Source organism: Procambarus clarkii, chromosome 26 (genome assembly GCF_040958095.1).
Source record: "Procambarus clarkii isolate CNS0578487 chromosome 26, FALCON_Pclarkii_2.0, whole genome shotgun sequence".
Classification (NCBI taxonomy): Eukaryota; Metazoa; Arthropoda; class Malacostraca; order Decapoda; family Cambaridae; genus Procambarus; species Procambarus clarkii.
In genome coordinates, this window is record NC_091175.1 from 6,916,234 (window position 1) to 6,939,488 (window position 23,255).

The 23,255-nt window shown below is 43.4% G+C and overlaps 1 protein-coding gene across 1 annotated transcript in view; it reads left to right on the forward strand.

Annotated features, from left to right (window-relative positions):
- Positions 1–23,255, forward strand: part of LOC123756613 (microtubule-associated protein futsch-like) — a 117,232-nt gene that overhangs the window by 78,748 nt on the left and 15,229 nt on the right. The window contains exons 12-16 of the mRNA XM_069331421.1: positions 228–331; positions 860–4,335; positions 4,686–4,815; positions 6,093–6,384; positions 7,149–7,280. Coding sequence (XP_069187522.1) covers positions 228–331; positions 860–4,335; positions 4,686–4,815; positions 6,093–6,384; positions 7,149–7,280 — 4,134 coding nt within the window. The remainder of the gene's footprint in view (positions 1–227; positions 332–859; positions 4,336–4,685; positions 4,816–6,092; positions 6,385–7,148; positions 7,281–23,255) is intronic.

A 23,255-nucleotide genomic window follows, 5' to 3' on the forward strand; every position in this document is an offset into this window, starting at 1 on the left:
ACCCGTCCAGGTATGTAAACCCGAACCCCACACCTCTGACCCACCCGTCCAGGTATGTAAACCCGAACCCCACACCCCTCTCTTCTTGTGTATGTTGTTGTGCGAATGTTTCTCTCCGTGTCTCTGTGAGGGACGTAATTTTCCCCTCTCCTCCCCTCCCTCTATCTCTCTCTCTGTGTTCGTGTTCTCTAACCCCCGGAGTGAGACGCCCTTTTGCAACTCAACAGAGAAACTGAAGCGGTCATGCATGAGGACCCAGGCGACCCAGACGGACGTCGGGGCGGTGAGGAAGTCCATGCCTCACCTCTCGCTCGGTTCCGCCATTGACAAGGTGGGGGGCAACTCCTCTGTAAAACAGTATTAACTTCTAGTGTTTTTAACATAGTATTAACCCTGGTTGGTTGTATACTTTTTTTAGTGAAGTGCTTACACTTTCGAGGAATCTTCTTCGCTGCTTATCATTCGTGTTTTGTTTATTTTATAATTATGCATGGTAATATCAATTCATTTCAGTAAAATAGATAACTCAGCCCACACATATGAAATGGTATGAAAATGACGACGTTTCGGACCGTTCTGGACCCCTTATCAAGTCATGGCAAGGGTCCAGGTCGGGCCGAAACGTCATCAGTTTCATTTTATTTCTTATGTGTAGGTTGGGTTATTTCTGTCAGCCACGTTCTTGTGACCATAATATAAATAGCATTTCATCCTGTTTAGTCAAATCTAAATACTGCTATTTTTCTTTGCCTTAAGTATAATAAGAAAGTTTTGTAAATGTAGTAGATGCAAGATATTGTGTAGCGTTGGCTCCAGTGAGGCTGGCAGTAAGTGACCTCAGACACGCTCTGATCTGCAGGCTGAAATGATCTCCCAGGGCGCTCAGACCAACGGTGACGGTGGGCGACGCAAGCTGGTCAAGAGCCTGTCTGAGGTGGCGCGCTACGAGGGCATCCAGTACGAGATCTACGACCTCGACGACTTAAATCAATCCCCACTGCCCACCAGAGCCATGTCCGAGGCACCCCTCATATTTCCCCCAATGTTCTCTACCTTTGATATACCCTTAGATGAAGGACCTCCTCCCCCTCCACTTAAATTCCGGCAAAATTACCAAGAAATTTTTATTGATTCTTCCCCCCGAAAGCCTCGTCGAGGCTTACTACATAAGACGCTTTCAGAGGGAGAAATCTTATCAGAGCGACGGAAAGCGCTGAGTCTTGCCTCAGGGTACATCGAGGTGGACATCAATGGCTACAGTGACAATGAAGAAGAGGTTATTGAGCCTCAGTGTGTTAACGAGGTCTGTCGTGACCTCTCTCGTAGTAGAATATTTACTCCAGAATCTTTTATAGAGGAGGAAGAAGAATTCCATGAAAATATGCTCCACAAAGAAATTCTTCCTTCCATTTTACCTTGTGAGAGAAAATTGTCACAAATATCAACAGATTCTGATTTAAAAACTTTTGATCCCAATGAATTCCGAACGCCTGAACACTTGCAAAGCCAACTCGCAGCCTTATCATTAGATTCACTTGTCGAAGGTGGGCCATCTCTGCTGGAAACCGGATCATATACGGAAGGGCTCAGTGCTAGGGACGGTTCGCCGATGTTGTACGTCGGGACGCCCAGTGAAGCCACAGGAGTTGGGGAATTTGGGGATCACCTTGAAGAGTCGATGAGTGAGAGTCAAGTGACGGTGGTGCAGCGGGCTTTAGTTGCTTCTTCTCAGGTCATTACGTCAGACTCAGAAAATGGGAGCTTCCACCTGACGGACCACTCTTCGGCTGCCACAACACCCTCTACACGTCACAAAAGCCTCCCTGCTGCTGGCAGTTTCGAGGAGGACCTTGATGAAGACCTTCTGCCACGTTTACGGGTATCGAGTTTCGTTCACAGCGCCACCACTCTGTCTTCTATTGAAGATGAGCAAACGAGTGTCAGTGAAATTGTTGTTTCTGACAGTTCTCAAGGTGTGACAATCAGTACATCTAGTGATTTTGACAAAGCCATAATTTGTTCCACTGACAATGACTACAGCTCCATACGAAGTGGAGAATCTTTGACAATAAAATCTGAAGTGCTAGAAGAAGAAGAATTTGAAGGTGATATTGTAATAGAAGAAAATATAATGGCTAAATTAGTTCAGGAAATGAAAGACGGTGAGTCAGCATCGCAAACACCAATCAAAACTTCCGATTTCCGGGATGACGCCAGAAGAATGGCCTCCCCGGAGTCGGACTCGTCCAGTAGTCTCTTCACAGAGCAGGAAACGTCCAGGAGTCCGGTATCGGGAACAACCAACACAATGACGTCCAAATCTGACCTCTCCCGCACCGACTCCCATCCAACTGACCAATCAGAGACCTCGGAAGATTACATTACAGCTACAGAGAACAGCACCCACGATCAAGATGCCCGTCGAAGTTATTCTTTAGAGGAAAGACACGTTTCATCTCCACCCGGAATGGCCGATATATATGAAGATGAAGCCTTAACCCCCAAAATCCTGAGTCCTGAGACGAGCGAGGTGCTGGCCAGCCTGCAGGAACACCATGAGCTGAGCGACATCACGGAAGGAATCAGCGTTGCCAGCGACTTTGAGACTGCTCAGGACCTCACTTCTCCTGATGGCGACACTACCACTTCAGCCAGTTATTACATTGATTATTCTATAGGCGAAGAATTTGATAAAATGTCAGAAACCAAAATCAAGCCAGAGATCCCACCCAAACCTACCTTCATACCAAAGCCAGACGTGCCACCTAAGCCAGAAAGACTATCACCTTCAAGAGAAAGTTCTCCATTGTCTTTGGATTCTCGGGAAGCTGATGAATATCAGTCCCAGGATCTTGAAGTGGAAACAACAGTGAAAAAAAGAGGAAAGCCTGCAGAAGAAAGCAAGACAGGGGCCATCAAGAAGCGATATTCTGCTGGAGGAAAAGTTGCCAAGGATGATAACAGAAGGTATTCGAGATACTTCGAGGACAACGACAAAGGTGAGCTGTCTGAGCTTCGCGGTCAACAGTCATGGTCTGAAGAAGAAAGAGAAAAGACTAAGCAGGCGTTAAAATTAGACTTTCCTCCTGGTGTTACTATGTTTGGGGAGGCCCCCAGCTGGTCAGACCAAGATAATTTGAAAACTGGAGATGTGGAAAAGAAACTTAAAGTTTTTGATAAACCTAAAAAATCCGTTAAAATTGATCTTGCCAGCGTCGAGGACCTTCAGGCATTGCGTTCCAAAAACGGAAGCCCAAATGATAAAGAAAAGGAAGCTCCTGTAAGTGAAGCCAAGCAGTTGAAAAGTAAGCATGATAAGGTCAAGCGTAAATCCGAGGAGATCACGACTCCAGGTATGGTAAGAAGCCCAGCAATGCATGAAGGATTCAGACTCGAAGACTGGACCCCTGTTCGTACCCCTCTCACTCCTGACAGAGTTATAGATCTTGATACATCTGATGAATCATACTCTGAATCGCCGAGATACCCACCGAAGGGTCGAAGCCCAGGCAGAAGATCAAAGGAAAGCCCAGGTAAGAAGGGTGAAACCCCCAATGTTCCCACGGAGAGTCCTTTAAAGCAAATGAGTGAAATGCATGGGCCTGGAAAGATCATTGAAATGACTAGAGAAAGTCCAAAACGTTCAAATGGGCTGAGTAAGAGTCCAGAGAAACAACTAAGACAGAGTCCAAGACGGACAGGGCTTCAACAGACTAGTCCTGTGAAGGACACTGTCGTTACAAATGTAGAAAAAGTAGTCACTCTTCCAGTGGAGATCCATCAACGTCAGAGCCCAGTAAGATTCCAAAAAGCCGGAAGCGAACCAGTAAAAAGATTGAGTGAGATTCCTGTCGGTTCGGCGCATGAAACTCCTGAGGTGATAAAGCGGTACTCGGCAGACATATCCATCGGGAGGAAAGGCAGTCAAGACCTCCTGAAGCCGGCTGGCCCTGTCACTGGCTATTTGAGAACAGGCAGCCAGAGTCCCACTTCAAGAGAAAGACCATTACAGTTACCGGAGAGCAAACTACTCGCCATTGCTCCAATGAAAGATTCCCGAAGAAGTGCAGAGTCCCTCAGATCGATGAGTCCTGGTTCAGACAACGTGTTCTTGAGCGGTAGTCGTGAACAGCTTGACGAGGACACCCGGCCAGCCCTCTGTGTCCAGTGTGGCGAACGACCAGCGTCCAGGGAAGACCTGCTACGACCCTCACCACCAACCAGCACAGGAGTGACCGTGGAGCGATGCTTCTCTGACAGAGAACCCTCTCGACCCCGTACAGTTGGGTATCGGGCCAAGTCCGAGGAAAGAAACTCTTTCACCAAGGACTGGGGGTAAGTTACTGAGGCAGATACTTTAGCAGTGATCCTAGAATAGATAGATACATTATATTATTAGTGCTTCTATGACAGATACATTATCAGCGCTCCTGGGACAGATACATTATTAGGCATCTTTTACAAATGATAAATCCTCTTGACATCAGTTTGACTAAATTTGTCAGGTAATATTAAATATACAATGAAATCTTAGATAAGAGTGTCCCCCAGTTCAGTGTGTCATTAAATCAGGCTTCCCTTAGATCAGGGTGTTCCCCAAGATCAGTTGTGTTTCTAGATGAAGGTGCCGCTATATCAGGATGATCCTAGACCAGCATGTGCATAACGAATTCCTCCTGGCGCAGGATGACGCCCATCAGCCTGGAGCAGGGAGACACGCCTCGACACGACAGCGACAATGACGAGAAAGGCATTTACGATGACCCCTACCATAACTGTCCCTGGCTCTACGTCAGCCCTAGCGACGAAGCCAAGGTGAGCCACGCCCGAGGGAGCCCCGGAGGTAAGGTAAGGCATGCTTAGGGAGGCTCTGAAGGGGGTGGTAATGAAGGTAAGGTGGGCCATGCCCTGGGGAAGCTTTGAAGGATGAGATAAAGCCAAGGCCTGTTATCCATACCTGGAGAACGCTGCAAGTGGTGATGAGGGTAATATGAAGAGGATTTGTTCATTTCCTTCAATTGCAGCATCCTGATCGTCACTCAAAAAAAAAATATTTTTCCTGCAGACTCGCTTTTGCAGACAACACACCTCTCGCATATTTGGTTTTGTTATCCAACCAGCAGAAGCCATGTTCTGCTGCGACACCTACATATCCTTGTAGACGCGCTTATCAAATAGTGATCACAGAGCTAGTGTACTCGAGCACTCTTGGTGGGGGCAGCGGGTTAAGGCGAACAGTTCTGCTGCCTGATCTTCTCGCTGGGGGGCCAACAAGCCCATGTGGTGTGCGTTTGAGGACACCAAGTGGTGCATCAGCTAGATACCGCCTGAATCCATTCAATGGACACCAGGTGGATATTAAACACGGTGAATCACCAGAACTATTGATAGCAACAGTCTCATGTCTCATCACTCCATCAGCGATCATTCATTCCTAGGTTGCCTCGCCTCTGGAACTTGTTCGCTCAGCAGGTTGATACATGGAAGATCAGGACAACTGATCACATGAAGGCTCTGGTACACAGCTGGCTACAGGCTTATCCTGTTCCTTTTAAGATTGTTACCTAATGAATAAAGTTTATTCCTATTGATACAATAATAGGCTCATGAAATAAATGGGCATCTAGAAGTAGGTTTCAACTGAGATGAGGTAGGATTATAGCTCTTGCTTGCAATGTTTCCTGGTTCCTTATATGATATTTCCTTTATGAAAGTTCCCAATGTGATATTTAGTTTCAAAGTATATTCTCATGAAATAAATGAGTCTCTAGGAGCAGGCTTCAAATGAGCTGACGTAGGATAACAGCTCTTGCTTGCAGTTTCACTAGGTACTTCACTTGACAGCCCTTATGAACCCTAGTCTTAGTTAAAAAAAAAAAAGAGAGAGAAAGAGATGTATTTCAAGAACATTTCATATCATGAGATATGATGACACCCAGGAAACTGGGGAACCATCCTCGATTACAAAACGATAATCCAATTATTTAATACTGCTGTTGCCATACGTCATTCACATTGCTTCGGTTGCTGTAATAACTTGATGAATTGACCTAGTGTTGGCAACTGACATGAGTGTGTGTGTGTGTGTGCAGGTGTGGCGACGGGACGAGGGGTCGCCGAGCCCCCTGCCTCAACACCTCAGAATACCTGGCTTCGACGACGACGACGACCTCGAATCCGACACTGCGCCCGACTCCAGGTCAGACTCGAGGCAGGACACCTTGAGAGACACGGCGGAGAACGGCATCCAGGACATCCTACAGGACTCAGTCATGCAGGATATTATGCAAATTCCAGATGCCAAGGGTACCACGCCGGACACATTGCTAGTTCAACAAGACACTAAGGGCGCCATAGATGATGAAGCCAAACAAAATGATACAAGTAAGTTTGTATATGATTATTTAATATCTTTTAATTCGATGATGAACTAATTTGAAACAATTTATTTAAAATAAAGAAAATCACTCGGTCTATTAGGCAAGTCAGCCCTTGCATAGTAGGCCGATAAGTGCGTTCTGGCTACTAGGTACGACATATATATATATATATATATATATATATATATATATATATATATATATATATATATATGTATATATATATATATATATATATATATGTATATATATATATATATATATATATATATATATATATATATATATATATATACATATATATATATATATATATATATATATATATATATATATATATATATATATATATATATATATATATATATATATATATATATATAGCCAAGAGGTGAGCCACTATGCAACCCGGGAAGAAACAGACGCCAGTACAATATATTCTACCTGGGAGTATTATCAGCATACATAGACCATGTTAATTAATTAGTAGCTATAAATTGCATTAACGTGAATGTATTCCATTTACACTCCACCAGTTTTCAACCCAAGGTGAACTCTCTCGTCAATACATAGATACGAATGTAAACAAATGTATTTTAAAATATATAATGCAAAATGATTTCACTCTGTGACGACCAATCGAATCACCATCTCTCTCCCTTCCTACCAGTTAAACCACCAGCATTCTCTCACTACCAGTTAAACCAGCAGCAGCCCTAGACCTTCTACGACCTCCCCTCTAGTACTCACCTGGTCGACTGTCCTCAGGTAGACGCGGGTCGCTGGAGTCGACGTGCAGCGAGAAGGACTTCAGACGCCGGTACCAGGCCATCACCCACCGGATGGTTCACCGGAAGGCCTCGGTGGAGATGTACCAGCGCCTGGTGCAGGGCGCCTTCCGTGAGTACTGTCTCCCGTCTCCTGGACGCCGCACACGCCGCCGTCACCCCCCTCTACCCTCTGGAGACCACCACCGCCTCCTGCTGTTGCTGCTCTCTCTTACAACCCCGTTCTCTTACAGTTTGCGTCGCTTTTCGTTCGTATGAGCACTCGCACGTCGGTATTTGGCCGTAGCGCTTACGAGCCAAAAGCGACGTAATTTGTAAGAGGAGCTGTTGCTCTTACACGATTTGTTGATTTCTTTAAAGATACAGAAGTCGTTTTCCTTATTCCTTAAAGATATAGAATTAGTTTCACTGTAATGTTTTATGGTACAATGAGTGTATCTTAACGAAAATACATACCCTTAAGATTTTCTGTATATGTATGTATATACATACATATATATGTATGCATGTATGTCTCCAGGTGTGGTGGAGAGTGGTGGTGGATGTTTGTGGCGACTTAGAGTAGTCTGTCTCCAAGTTACATTTTCTCTTATGGTTTTGTATTCGCTTTTCTCCTCGTGTTCACTTGACACTATAGCATGTCTCTCAGGGACCGTGTTTGTTGTGTACATTGTACGACGTGACTTCGTGTCTCAGTGTTCGAAAAGTACCATCCTTATTCCCAAAGGCATTATCATCGTTTATGTGAATGTTGAACACCAGTTACACACACACACACACACACACACACACACACACACACACACACACACACACACACACACACACACACACACACACACACACACACACACACACACACTGGCAGGAGTGTAGAACCAGCTCGTTGTAAATAATGACATATTGGTGCATGTAAATACACCTACTGTAAATGATGACATCTTTGAGCGTGTAACTGTTATGTTGCATCATAAGTTGATTACTTTAATGCCTAGTGAGTTAGAGGAATTAAGCGTTCTTTTAGTGCCTAGTGAGTTAGAGGAATTAAGCGTTCTTTTAGTGCCTAGTGAGTTAGAGGAATTAAGCGTTCTTTTAGTGCCTAGTGAGTTAGAGGAATTAAGCGTTCTTTTTAGTGCCTAGTGAGTTAGAAGAATTAAGCGTTCTTTTTAGTGCCTAGTGAGTTAGAAGAATTAAGCGTTCTTTTTAGTGCCTAGTGAGTTAGAAGAATTAAGCGTTCTTTTTAGTGCCTAGTGAGTTAGAAGAATTAAGCGTTCTTTTTAGTGCCTAGTGAGTTAGAAGAATTAAGCGTTCTTTTAGTGCCTAGTGAGTTGGGGCCGCAACACAAGTTGTTTTACAGAGTAGTAAGCTAACACTGCAGGCAAACCTGCTGGCTTTTGTGGGCAGCAAAAGCCGAGCCGTTTGGGACGTACCAACAAGGAGTAATAGAGTTAAGACAATCGCTGGTGGCGAACCAGTTATTGAATTTATTAACCCACCTACTACCCCCTCTCCCCCCCCCCCCCCCCCCCAGGGTCAGTACACCATGTAGCCGCAGTAAGGTGGATCTGTGTGATAATATTGATGCTATGTGGGTACCTGGGTGTGGGCGGGTACCTGGGTGTGGGCGGGTACCTAGGTGTAGGCGGGTACCTGGATGTGGGCGGGTACCTGGGTGTGGGCAGGAACCTGGGTTACCTTGAGGCCCATCAACCTCTGGAGGGTTATTAAGACCCATTAACCTCTGGAGGGTCACTAAGGCCTCCACAACAGCCTACTGACCAACCAGTTTACGACAGTTCAGATCCAGCGTAAACTCTCATTGTATATACACCGGTAAGTGAGGTAAACTTCTTTGAGTATACACTGTAATTATTTATACAATAAATCGAGGTCCCCCTAAGGTCGTGCATGCTAACCTTGCCTCGGACGCCACAACACAAGAGGCGCCAAGCTCCCGGGGGGCCTATACTGACTCCTAGGTGAACAGGAACACGAGGTGAGAGGAGACATGCTTATATAACCCTTTCTGTCCCCCGCCCGGGAATCGAACCCGCCTGGGGGGACCCCTGTTGAGTAGACAACAAAGCCAAATACAGTCGTGTCAGCCATGACGGAATTGCTGGGAATCCAACCTGGGTAAATAGTGTTTGTTTAGTGTTAATTCGTTAAAAATAAGACGCATTAAAGTCAAAATTAAAGCACTTTAATATTGACGTCTTGTAGGTCAAAGCCGATAGATCAAGTAGGTTGCTTGGATCCGTACGATAATACAGTAGATACAATAGATCCGTAGGTAATACAGTTGCATTTTTTTTTTACGGAGTAGCAAATCGAGAATCGCACTTACAAGTATATGTTAATGGCTCTTTACACACTCCGCCTCGGGAAAATATTCCTGACCCTCCACCCTGACCTTCCACAACAGTTGGCTGACTCCTGGCTACGTATTTACTTGGTGAAGAGAGGCGGGTCTGCCCTACCCGGGAATCGAAGCAGGAGACACATCTTACCCCACGCTAAATGCTATTTAGTGATACAAATGTTATTAAGTCCTCTAGTGCCGTGATGAGAACAGTGGTAAGAACACGAGAACAGGCGCCAGGATGTCAGAACATGAGTAAGAGAAGGAGAACTAGAACGAGAGAACAAGGATTAGAGTAAAATAATCGATAAGAAGGAAATAACTTGGATATTAGAAAAAGAGAACAGAATGACAAGGAGGGAGAAGAGGAGGACAGAACAAGGGAGATAAGTGGAAGTCAAACTCATGCATCACAAATAGACGCTGGCTGAGGACCAAAATCCTCAGGCCTTCCTCCCTCCCAAAATCCCACTTTCTTTCTCAATCCCTCTCTCCATCCCTCAATCTCTCTCTCTCTCTCTCTCTCTCTCTCTCTCTCTCTCTCTCTCTCTCTCTCTCTCTCTCTCCATCCCTGAATCTCTCTCTCTCTCTCTCTCTCTCTCTCTCTCTCTCTCTCTCTCTCTCTCTCTCTCTCTCTCTCTCTCTCTCTCTCTCTCTCTCTCTCTCTCTCTTCCTCCCTCAATCCCTCTCTCTCCTCGAGCCTCCCTCCCTCAACCCATGAGGGAACCTTCCCCATCACAATTATCACTACGATGGATGTTTCTAATGGATCTAAGTTATATAAGCCACTGCTAATGTTCAAATTACTTTCTTTTGTGATCTGTATCAAAGCAGATTCAATTATGTTCCTGTTGTAGGTGCTTTTACAATTCGTTATTGAAGAAGCACTCTCCCAATCAATTTGGTGAGCATCTTCTGACAGATGAACAAACAAAGCATTAGACAATTGGCCATGTCTTACAGAGTATTTATGTTGCGAAATTCTACATTTCAAATCTTAAGATGTTTGCCCAACATATAACCTACTACAGTTTTTACAAGGTATTTTTTAAATGACACAATTATCACTACGAGGGCTGTTTCTAACTAATAGTTTACCAACAGTATTTTCGTAATTAAACAATACATGTATATCAAAAAGTTTCAAGGCCTTGACAATATTTACGAACCCAGAAAAATATGGTAAACATAACACATTTTTTGGGTGAATTTTCTCACTGCATATATTATTATAATATGTAAATGCTAATATAGTATAATATTAATTTATATTTGAGAAAATTTCTGTTTTGAATGAACAGCATGTAAAAATTTATGAATGCGTCTGTGGGGTCGACCGCTGGATGGAATGGACTTGAGTCGAGGACGGGTTGTTTCATTCATAAACAGGGGGTTTGGCTGGTGCATGGAATCACTTTTGGGTCTTTGATTGGAGGACGGGCTGCTTAACCAACTTAGCCATGATGGTACAAAAGCCGAACAACCCTGAATTCAACTGAATTCTCTGAGAGGTTCTGGAGGCCCCGAACCGGAGCCCAACCTCAGGGTTTTACAGTCGAATCGACCACACTCTGGCCTACGGTAATGGCGCTCACACTCAATAAAATCATAATGGCGTGATATATATGGCAGGTGTCTGGGAATCACCAGAATGCGGGTTCGAGTCACTGCATGGCCTCAGCATTATTTTTATTGATATATCACGTAATTGTGATTTCATTGCAATATTATAATGTGAATATGTATATATAATAATTCCAGCCCATCCTCTTAAAATGATAGGGCTTATAATGACTTTTTGAACTAAAGTACTATTACGTAGTGATGTAACACCAAAAAGTTGATATTTCGTATTATTGAATTTGGCCAAATGAGAAACTTTTTTAACGGACCTAAATAAGGTCTTTAAATAAGACCTTATTTAACCTACAGCAATCATAGGCCTGATGCACGTTACCATAAGCCTAATATAGTACATATATGACCTATACTAGGCGTAGGAATGTAATTTAATATCTGTAATTACTTAAGTGTGATTACCTAAGTGTAGTTACAGGATGAGAGCTACGCTCGTGGTGTCCCGTCTTCCCAGTACTCTTTGTCGTATAACGCTTTGAAACTACAGTACTGGATGTCTCTTATGTGTGTGTTTGCGCGCCATTTTTTCATTGCTTTAGATTTATTACACATTCATTTCATTCTTAGAATGTTCTGTACTTCTTTTGCTCTTTGATTTTGGATCTAATTGTACGCTTTATTTGCATGGGAAAATTTCTGCTTCTTTCAAATGTATAAACAAAACAAAATCGGTTACTTTTTAACTTGAGGTTGTTTGGTACCCAGGTGGCAGCGTTTTTTTTTAAATATTATGCATAGATTTTATTATTCACCAAAGGTAAAAATCTCTTTCAGTTGTTCCTCTGTGATCGATGTAGTTGTTTCTTGTATTATTTCGTAATTTTAACGAAAGTAATATAAAAAACTTAATTCAGATTAGGAATAACTGATTTTCTAACTATATTAAACAGTTCTTAGATGACAATTTTATACATTTCATAGCGATTAATTCATTGATATTTGATTATTAACTAATTTTGGGGGGGGGTCTTTATTTAATAGTTAGCTGTTTCATCAAACCGTTATCAGAACGTCAATAAATTTCTTGAATAACTGATTGGCTGGTTGACTGACTTGACTGATGCGTCATTTGGTTGGTTAGCTGGTCCTTGAAAATTGGCAGTACAGATTGAGTATTCTGCCACCGCCAGCTGGCCGGGTAGTGTGGCTGAACCTCCGCCAGGGGCAGCCTAGCCAAGGAGTACCAACCCCCGCGGAGTCCTCCTCCACGCCTCTGATTGAAGTAAGCGCTACAGACAGTTTTATAACATTTCTGGTTGCCAATCCTAGAATTATGTCATTTAAGTCACATTGTTATGCATCACGTGTTGGCAGGCCTTGTTTGTGCTATTATCGGAGTCTTTGCTAGTTGTTTTTGTTGTATTACAGGTTGGCAGGCCTGGAGTGTTTGAGGGGGGGGGGGTCGTTGTGATTACTTTTGTGCCAGGGTTGGCATGCCTGGTATTTGTTGTGGCCGGAAATTTTGTGAGTCACAACTAGTGTTTGCATCATAGGTTGGTGCACATGTGATTGTTTCATATATCAAGTTGGCAGGTCTTGTTTGCATTATGTTTCTCCATTAATATGTAATATTTGCTTATACTTCGCAGCTGTTGGCAAACCTTACCTGTGCCTCAGCTGTTAGTCGACTCACAATTAGGGAATTCCGACTTCGAATCCCGAGCGGGATAGAAATGGTTGGGTGCGTTTCCTATCACTTATTACCCCTGTTCTTCTAGCAGTAAGTAGGTATCCAGGAGCTAGCTTCTTGTGGGGTTGCATCCTAGGGAGGGTGCTCAATATAAGCCTAACATGTACAAAGAAATCACATTAACGTTATGTATCAGTGAAACAATCAGTAGGAGTCATGATAAGGATTCGAACCTGCATACAGGGTACTCCCAAGCACACGCCTTAGACCACTACACCACGACATGGTCAACAGCAATGCAACCTGAGACTCAACTCAATCCTCCAGGGTTCCTGAGGCTTCCGTTAAAGCCTAGTCAAGATTTTACACTCCCCCCCCCCCCGAATGCATTCTGGCTGTGGTCTAGGAATTCTACATCCAACGCTTAATCTTATTTCTTTGTTAATAACGACTTATTTTGTGTATTTGAAAAGAAGCGTTAGAGGTGGAGTTATACAAACAACAAAGTTGATATCGAAAAAATAGCAATGTTTGTAACAACTTTATGTATGGCATGTATGACTGGTTGGTAGGCCTTGAGGGGGTTTAATTCATATATATACCAGAAAGAATGCCAGGTGTGGAATATATACCTCAATAACACGTTGGCCCTACTAATGTGTAATGCTTTTTAATGTTTACCATCAGAGGTCTGCAGGCCGGGTATTTAGACAATTGTTTACATGTTGAGGACAAAGGTGTACATTAATTAGTTCGCTTTTGCAGGTTGGCAAATCTTCTGTGTATTATTTATCTCCACAGGTTCGAAGGCATTCCCTTGTTTACCTCCACAGGTTGGCAGACCTGGCAGGATTTGTTTACCTCCACCAGGTTAGTAGACCTGGCATGGTTTGTTTACCTCCACAGGTTGGCAGACCTGGCAGGATTTATTTACCACCACAGTTTGACTGATCTGGCATGATTTGTTTACCTCCACAGGCAAGCAGGAGGACAGGCATATTATACTTCCACTGATCAGGAGGCCTGGTGTAAATTGGTTGCCTTCACAGATAGGCAGGCTTAGCATGTACCATTTACTTAACATGATGGTGTGCTTAGATCGCCTTGGTTGACCCTTCAAGTTGGCAGGCCTAGCGTCTTGTCGCTATAGGTTGGTAGGCGTGGTATATATATATATATATATATATATATATATATATATATATATATATATATATATATATATATATATATATATATATATATATAATATGTGTGTGTACACACATTCCAGGGTTGGCAATGACGTGTTTTGTATTATTCCTGCTGGCTGACAGGCCTGCCTTGATTTGCTTTGCCTTGATTTGCTTAACTATTCGGGATTGGTAATCCGAAATTTGCTTACTTACATTTGTTAACAGGCCTGGTATGTATTGTTTATCTCTGTAGATTGACAGGTTAGGGATGTAGGCTTTTGTTCTCTGGCGCCGGGTAGCTTGCTTGGCAGGGCATTTGTGCCCGCACAGTATGGGCAGGTTTGATCTAATTTATTTACATCTACAGGTTTCTAAGCTTGGCATGCATTGCTTGCCTCCTGGTTAGAAATATATATCAGTATGTTTGGTTAGGGCCTCCCATTGGCTAACGGTACACAATGCGTGTATTATTTGCTTCCGTGAAGTTGTCACGGCTTGAAGGTATTGGTTATCGTCATGGGTTAATAGACCTCGAGTTTAATCACCATAGGTTGAAAAGCCTGATTTATTCCCCAGAGGTTGGCAAACCTGACATGATTTGGTGCCTTCCGTAGGTTGACGGGAATGACGCCGTTTGGTTTGTCTTCATGTTGGCAGTCTTGGAGTGATTTGTTTATTTCCACAGGTTGGCTAGATTGGCATGTGCTGTATGCCAGTCATATGTTGGCAGGCCTGTAGTGTACTGTTGATCTGTCAAGTTAAAAGTTGTGGTGTCTTGTTTACCGCTACCCGCCACATCTTGAGATGGAGATAATTGACGCTAGCAGTGTTTGCCAACCTGTGACAGGTTTGACGTGTAATATTTCCAGCCGACGGACTGACTTGCTTGACATAGTGTTGTTATTGTGAATTAAGGAGCGACGACGATCGTGGGATCCGATGTACCCGTAAAGGGTTAATCGCAACTCCCAATGGCGAAGCGAATGACGCGTATCACCAAACACTAAGATGCCTCGCATCTAAGAACGCACGCACCGGCCCCGCCCCACACAGAGAACACTGGGTAGCAAAACTAAAAACACCAGGAGTCCACCAAGACCCACCAACTCCCGGCACCTCTCGGCCAAGCCGGCGCCGGACACCATCACCCCGTCGGGAGAACCAGCCAGAAAACGTTCAAAGATCTATCATCCGTCCTGTGACCCAAGGCGATATGTGCGCCAGGCGTCGTACAAACCAGGCCGTTGAAGAGGGATGCCAAACGGCAGCATCAAATCCAAAACCCGAAAACGGAACGAAACCCGAAAATCCAGCGGCTGCCTGGCGGAGGAGGTGTGCAGACGTCAGCTCGTCGTCAAGGTTGAACCAGGAGTTCCCTTGGCATAGTGTTTACCATCTCTGCTGGTTCTCATTCATGCCTTCCATCCTACCCTACCGGATTGACAGGCTTGGCATATATTGTTTATTGTTTATCTCTGTCAAGGTGGCAGACCTGATGTATATTGTTTATCTTCGCAGGTTGGTAGGCCTGTCGTTTATTGTTTATGTCCACCGACTGACAAGCTTGGTGTGCATTGTTTACATCCACATCGTGGCAGGTCTGATGTGTATTGTTTACCTTTGCATGTTGGTATGTCCTGTACATTGTTTATTGCCACAGGTTGGCAAGTCTGGCATGAATAGTTTATCTCATAATTTAGGTTAGCACGCCTGGTATGTAATATAATTTGTCCATAGGTAGCAGCTAGGCCTCGCGTGTTTGCTTCCACAGGTTGGCAGAACTGCCGCATATTGTTTATTCCCGCTTGTTAACTGGTCTGATGTTACAAGTTTACTTCAACGTGTTGACAGGCTTAGCATGTAATGTTTTCCCACACAGGTTGGCAGACCTGGCGTGCATTGTTTATGTTCACCTGTTGGTAGGCCTGGCGTATGTTATTTACCTCCACAGGTTGGCAAGCCTGGCGTGTATTGTTTATCTCCACCGGTTGGCAGGCGTGGCGTGTGTTGTTTACCTCCCCGGATTGGCACCCCTGGCGTGTACTGTTTTTCTCCGCAGTTTGGCAGGCCTGGCGTGTATTGTATGCCTTCACGGGTTGGCAGGCATGGTAAGTGTCGTTACCGTCATTATTCGCATGGTATAAGAGCCGAGGCATCTTGTCCTAGCTACCGTGCTTTCATCCATCATTACCAATCAGAATTTTTTTTATTTTTAAGTTGCTATCCACGAGGTCTGACCATTGGTACAGGATCAGTAAGTTTTATTACCCAAATCAAGACCAAAAATCAAGGTAATGTGAACTTAGAGAACCCTTAACCTAAGGATTTCCAATAGGCTATATAATGTACCCATGGGACGTAGCTGAGATGGTTCCTTGGGAGATTCTAGAGTAAAATGGAAGTCAACGAAGTGCTATTACCAATAGCGTTTGTATTTTAAATTAAGAAAACATTGAGAGGATTACGTAAATTAGGTTTCCATTGCCTAGGGTTCATTTTGATGTTCGTTTCTGTGTATATACTTTGGGAAAAAATAATTCGTGGCGAACTCAGACTCATACGGACGATTTTTCTCGATTTGTGAAACTTTTTGGTTTTAACCCCTTGCAAATTTTAAATGGGTAGCCCTACAATATTAGAGAAGTGTCTGTGAGGCATAAATCTATAGAAATTAGGCGGGGATTCTGTCCCATAGCCTAGCCTGACAGCTGGGTGGGCGGCGCTTCGGATTCGTAGTCCTGAGGTTCCGGGTTCGATCCCCGGTGGAGGCGGAAACAAATGGGCAAAATATTTCTTTCACCCTGATGCCCCTGTTACCTAGCAGTAAATAGGTACCTGGGAGTTAGACAGCTGCTACGGGCTGCTTCCTGGGGATGTATAACAAAAGGGAGGCCTGGTCGAGGACCGGGCCGCGGGGACGCTAAGCCCCGAAATCATCTCAAGATAACCTCAAGAAGCATGTTATTGGTGTATCATGCATCCTACACCTAAGAACACATCACAGTGGCTAATTAGTTGTTACATAAAAATCCTTTTTAATATAGCGACAATTACACAAAGCTGGTTTCTGTACTCGTTTAGTTAAACAAATGTTAATGGTACAGTAGCAGGCAGTACTGGTACTGTACTAGTGATGGTACTGTTAATGGTACAGTAGCAGGCAGTACTGGTACTGTACTAGTGATGGTACTGTTAATGGTACAGTAGCAGGCAGTACTGGTACTGTACTAGTGATGGTACTGTTAATGGTACAGTATGAAGGTACACTATAAATATATTCCTAGAAACGTTCACAAGAAATACAATTCTCAACAGGAAATTGTTCAATAACTAGTTGCAACAAATTTTTATCATGTTTCTATACAGAAATGCATTGAAAAATAGTAAAAAAAAAAGGTTGGAACAAAAATTTGTATTAAAAATAAACTCCAACAAAAAATAAACGAATTCACGAGTATTTTTTTTAATTGCATTTTGAGAACGAAATGTATCATTGCTCGACATTAATAAAACATCAAAAACATAAGTTATCGGTTAGTTCGCAAGGAATATTACACCTGGACGGTAATTACATTCGACACGTGAGAAATTTCACACATACTTGTAAAACAGGTTATCTCAGGCGCTGTAAATGTCTGCTAGCACACTTTTACTCGGCCCCCCCATTCTTATCCCGCCCACACTCTTACTGCCCTTATATATATATATATATATATATATATATATATATATATATATATATATATATATATATATATATATATATATATATATATATATATATATATATATATGTCGCACCTAGTAGCCAGAACGCACTTCTCAGCCTACTATGCAAGGCTCAGTTTGCCTAATAAGCCAAGTTTTCATGAAATAATTGTTTTTCGACTACCTAACCTACCTAACCTAACCTAACTTTTTCGGCTACCTAACCGAACCTAACCTATAGAGATAGGTTAGGTTAGGTAGGGTTGGTTAGGTTCGGTCATATATCTACGTTAATTTTAACTCCAATAAAAAAAATTGACCTCATACATAATGAAATGGGTAGCTTTATCATTTCATAAGAAAAAAATTAGAGAAAATATATTAATTCAGGAAAACTTGGCTTATTAGGCAAATAGGGCCTTGCATAGTAGGCCCAAAAGTGCGTTCTGGCTACTAGGTACGACATATATATATATATATATATATATATATATATATATATATATATATATATATATATATATATATATATATATATATGCGGAAAATCCACAGAGAAATATGAAATGAGGTGTTTTCATTTTTCTCTGTGCACAGAGGTCAAAACACCTCATTTCATATTTCTCTGTGGATTTTCCGCATAAAATGATCAGTGTTTTGTGATCGTCAATTGCATATATATATATATATATATATATATATATATATATATATATATATATATATATGTCTTTTTAAAGGGCTGTCGACTCTCTCTCCCGCAACATTGCCAGCCGGTAGTTGTCTAACGCAATTAATTCCGACCTATTTCGTTTGACATTGTGGGTGTGCGTGCTGGGAGCGGAAAGACAGTGAGGAAGTCCGCCATGAGGCACCTGGCGGCCTCACACAGTATATACCCCGCCACCACCACCACCATTGGTGGGGGAAGGTATGGCGCCCATCATGTGCAAACGTGGGTTTTATTAATAGTGGGGGTGGGGGTGATTGTGGGGGGAGGTCGTAATTGTGAGGGGAGTGGGGTTATTTGATGGTGGTGGTTGTGGCGGCAGCTGATGGTGATGGATGTGAGGGTGGTGACAGTGATGTTTGAAGTGGCTTCGTTGGCGACGGTGAGTGCCCACCTAACAGCGCGTACCTAACAGTGCACACCAGGCCGTGAGGTCACGTTCTTTGTGTAGTGTTGATGGTGATCTGGGTCACCGTGAAAACAATGGTGACTAATGTCTGACATGATGATGATGATGGTGATGTATATATATACATACAAGACCACTGAAGAACAGGAGGCCAAGTATAATAGGGACCAAGAATGAAGACTTGAGAGTAAAAAGGAAAGACAGACTCAAGTTGGAAAATATATATATATACTAGCTGTACCCGGCCACGTGTTGCTGTGGCTTAGCAACACATGTGCGTTGCTAAGCCACAGCAACCTTCCCCTGTCCTCCAGTCTGCCCTACCATCCCCCACTCTCCTGTCCCCCTTGTCTTCCCCACCAATCTCCATTGCCTCGTCCCCACTATCCCCCGTCCCCTCGTCCTCCCCACCATTCCCCACTCCCCCGTCCCCTCGTCCTCCCCACCATTCCCCACTCCCTCGTCCGATGCATTCCCAAATGATCTGATGTTCCCTTCAGAAAATTGGGAACATCAAATAATTTGATGTTCCCATCACTGAAAAATAAGAACAGTTAAAAAAAGAAAAATGGAAAACAATGAAAACATTAACAAATAAACTATACACATGAAATGAACGGTATGGTAAACAACACAGTTCAGTTCCAACGCAATGTTACAAAATAATTAAATCAAAATGAAAATATATCAAAATCTTCGAAAAGTCAATTTATCAATGCAATCGAAAACATTGAAAAGGAATCGTAACATATTTAGTATAGCGTGTGTTGCTCTTACGTGCAACAGATGGCGCTGTTTAAAAAAAAAGTTTTTACCTGCACAGGTGTGGAATGTATATAGTAGGTATATAAAAAGGTATTCGAATACAACGTTGTGTCAAAATTTCAAAGCAATCGGTAAAGAGGTTTCGGAGATTTCCCCTCATATGAAAACTCATATGATTTAAAAAAAAAACATGTTTTTATCTGTTACAGACGTGACATATATATAGTAGGTATATAAAAACCCGCTCGTATGCGAATGGAACGCTCTGCCAAAATGTCATAGGAATCGGTTATTAGCGATTTCGAACAAACGAACATTTACATTTTTATTCATAAAGTTAGTATCCACCGTAGAGATTGAAAATCAAGCTACTCCACAATAGCTCCCGGCTAACTACCTCCACCACTCCTGTAGTTCCGATTGATGAGGATTAAATAAAGATTAAGTCACCCAGGGAAGGGAGTCGGTCGGCCGAGCGGACAGCACGCTGGACTTTTGATCCTGTGGTCCCGGGTTCGATCCCGGGCGCCGGTGAGAAACAAATGGGCAGAGTTTTTTTCACCCTATGCCCCTGTTACCTAGCAGTAAATAGGTATCTGGGTGTTAGTCAGCTGTCACGGGCTGCTTCCTGGTGGTGGAGGCCTGGTCGAGACCGGGCCGCGGGGACACTAAAAACCCCCGAAGTCATCTCAAGATACCCACAAGATAACCCAATAGGTTTCACGGGCATGAATAGCCCGTAAACAGTCGTTCGATCCTTCCCCACCACACCCCCTCCCTCCCTGACAGCTTCCTCCCCACTACGTATTCTTAGCAAGCCGTGGTGTCGTCTGGTGTTATTTATCAGGTGAAGGTAGAGAGGATGGAGGTGTCGCCATGGTGGGGTGCCCACTCTGGCGCTGCCTCACTTGAGGCTAATAACCTGCCTTGCTCCACCTTCCTATTGAAAGTTTTGTTTCTATTCCTCAACTTTGTGACTAGTTGACTCCCTGGTGCCTACATGTAGGGTTGAGTGTGACCCCACGGGGGTTTTGAACCAAGGGATTATTGTGCCTAGGTTCTCCTGTGATTATAAGGAGAAGGGATGTTTGGGGGGAAAGAAGTGGAGGAAGATGGAGAGGCGGGTGATGGAAAGAGAGGGGAAGAGAATATTGAAGATAGATCAGAGTGGGGGAGACTGGGAGAGAGGAAGGGAGTGGAGGGGGCGAGAGACCCGGGCGCAGCCGGGTACCCTCTTTAGTTATTTTATATATATATATATATATATATATATATATATATATATATATATATATATATATATATATGTCGTACCTAGTAGCCAGAACTCACTTCTCAGCCTACTATTCAAGGCCCGATTTGCCTAATAAGCCAAGTTTTCCTGAATAAATATATTTACTATAATTTTTTTCTTATGAAATGATAAAGCAACCCCTTTCTTTATGTATGAGGTCAATTTTTTTTTATTGGAGTTAAAATTAATGTAGATATATGACCGAACCTAACCAACCCTACCTAACCTAACCTAACCTATATTTATAGGTAAGGTTAGGTTAGGTAGCCAAAAAAAGCTAGGTTAGGTTAGGTTAGGTAGGTTAGGTAGACGAAAAAACATTAATTCATGAAAACTTGGCTTATTAGGCAAATCGGGCCTTGAATAGTAGGCTGAGAAGTGCGTTCTGGCTATTAGGTACGACATATATATATATATATATATATATATATATATATATATATATATATATATATATATATATATATATATATATATATATATATATATATATATACATTTAGGATATTACCAGCATACTCTACGCTGTCAAAAATCAGAATATCATTCAGGAATCTAGATAAGAATTGATGCATTTAGATCCTTAAGCACCGCCAACGTGAGATCAGTTTTAGGCTACACCGTCACGTAATCGAGTCTCAAACTGAAGAAAAAGCACACAAGTAAACTCTAATGTTGACAATGAACACCAGTCGAGCAAGACGGTGGATGGAAGCTTGAGAAGAATGAGATGACTCTCAGGAGATGCTAGCAAGTTTTCATGTACCGTAGGAGAAGTGGACAGCATCCATGAACTGAAGGAGGCGGCTGCATGTAAAAGAGAAACGCCATTCATAGTTTAAAAAGCAGATATGATTGGAGAAATAAGTTAGGAGTCATTGCATTAAACATCCGTCAGCTAGAAAGACGGGGATTCAAGAGCTGAAGCTCGATTCTGCATGCACAAATAGGAGAGTACAAATAGGTGAGTACACACACACAGAAACACACATACAGGCAGGCACCCAGAGACACACAGGTGCACTAGGTGCGTACACACACACACACACATGCACACATGCACACATACACACATACACACATACACACACACACACACATACAGACCAAAGGACAGACAGACAGACAGACAGACAGACAGACAGACAGACAGACAGACAGACAGACAGACAGACAGGGGCTTTCTAACGTAACCTTAACCATAAAAGACAGTGTTGTTCAGACAAAAACAGTGTGTGAGGCGGGAACTGGCACTCAGGTCAGCAGGCAGACTGTGCCCAATGGGTGCCTGTGGAGTGCCAGCAGTGTGGCCCTGCCCACGTGCTGTGTTGTGGCGCCTCTCGGGTCCCAGTCCGGTGGCACTCTGGCCCTCCCCTGCAGTGCCTCTCCCTCCTCCGTGTCCTCTGCGTCACGTGCTCTCAACTCTGCACCAGATTCATGCATCTGGATGTACTGTACCAGGTGGATAAGTGCAGTCATTCGTGGATCTGGGCGTACTGTATCAGGTGGATAAGTGCGATCATTCGTGCATCTGGACGTACTGTACCAAGTGGATAAGAGGACTCGTAGTTCTATTCAAGACTGTTTTAAGTGGATTCCTTGAGAAAGTGAAATAGCAAATATATTATTTTAAAAGGAGTGTGGATGAGGTGTGAGTGTGTGTGGATTGTGAGGTACCCTCATGTCAGATGACCAAAGGTACCCACATGTCTGATAGGCAAAGGTTCCACCTCGGAGCACTTATTCACATACAAAACTCCATTGGCAGAGCGTTACAACGTGTATAAGGCAGGTGTGTGTGTGTGTATATATATACACACTCCATGGCTCAGTGTGTATTCACCTAGTTGTCTTCGCGGGGGTTGAGCTCTGCTCTTTCGGCCCGCCTCTCAACTGTCAATCACCTGTTACTAACTACTATTTTCCCCCCCCCCCCACACACACACACCCCAGGAAGCAGTCCGTGACAGCTGACTAACTCCCAGGTACCTATTTACTGCTAGGTAACAGGGGCATTAGGGTGAAAGAAACTGCCCATTGTTTCTCGCCGGCGCCGGGAATCGAACTCGGGACCACAGGATCACGCGTCCAGTCAGCCACCGGCCCCAGTGTATACATACCTTGAGGTTACCTTGAGGTGCTTCCGGGGCTTAGCGTCCCCGCGGCCCGGTCGTCGACCAGGCCTCCTGGTCGACATACACTGAAGTGCACCATTAACCTTGATACATGTATACCAAAACACTCAGCCTTGACCTCTATACATACAACTACGTAACAAACCTCGTTGCCTTGAATGCTGTAGACATATACATAACTCTTGGCCATGTGTAGTTACACATATAGCACACGCGCCTCGCCTCGTATACATACCTTCAC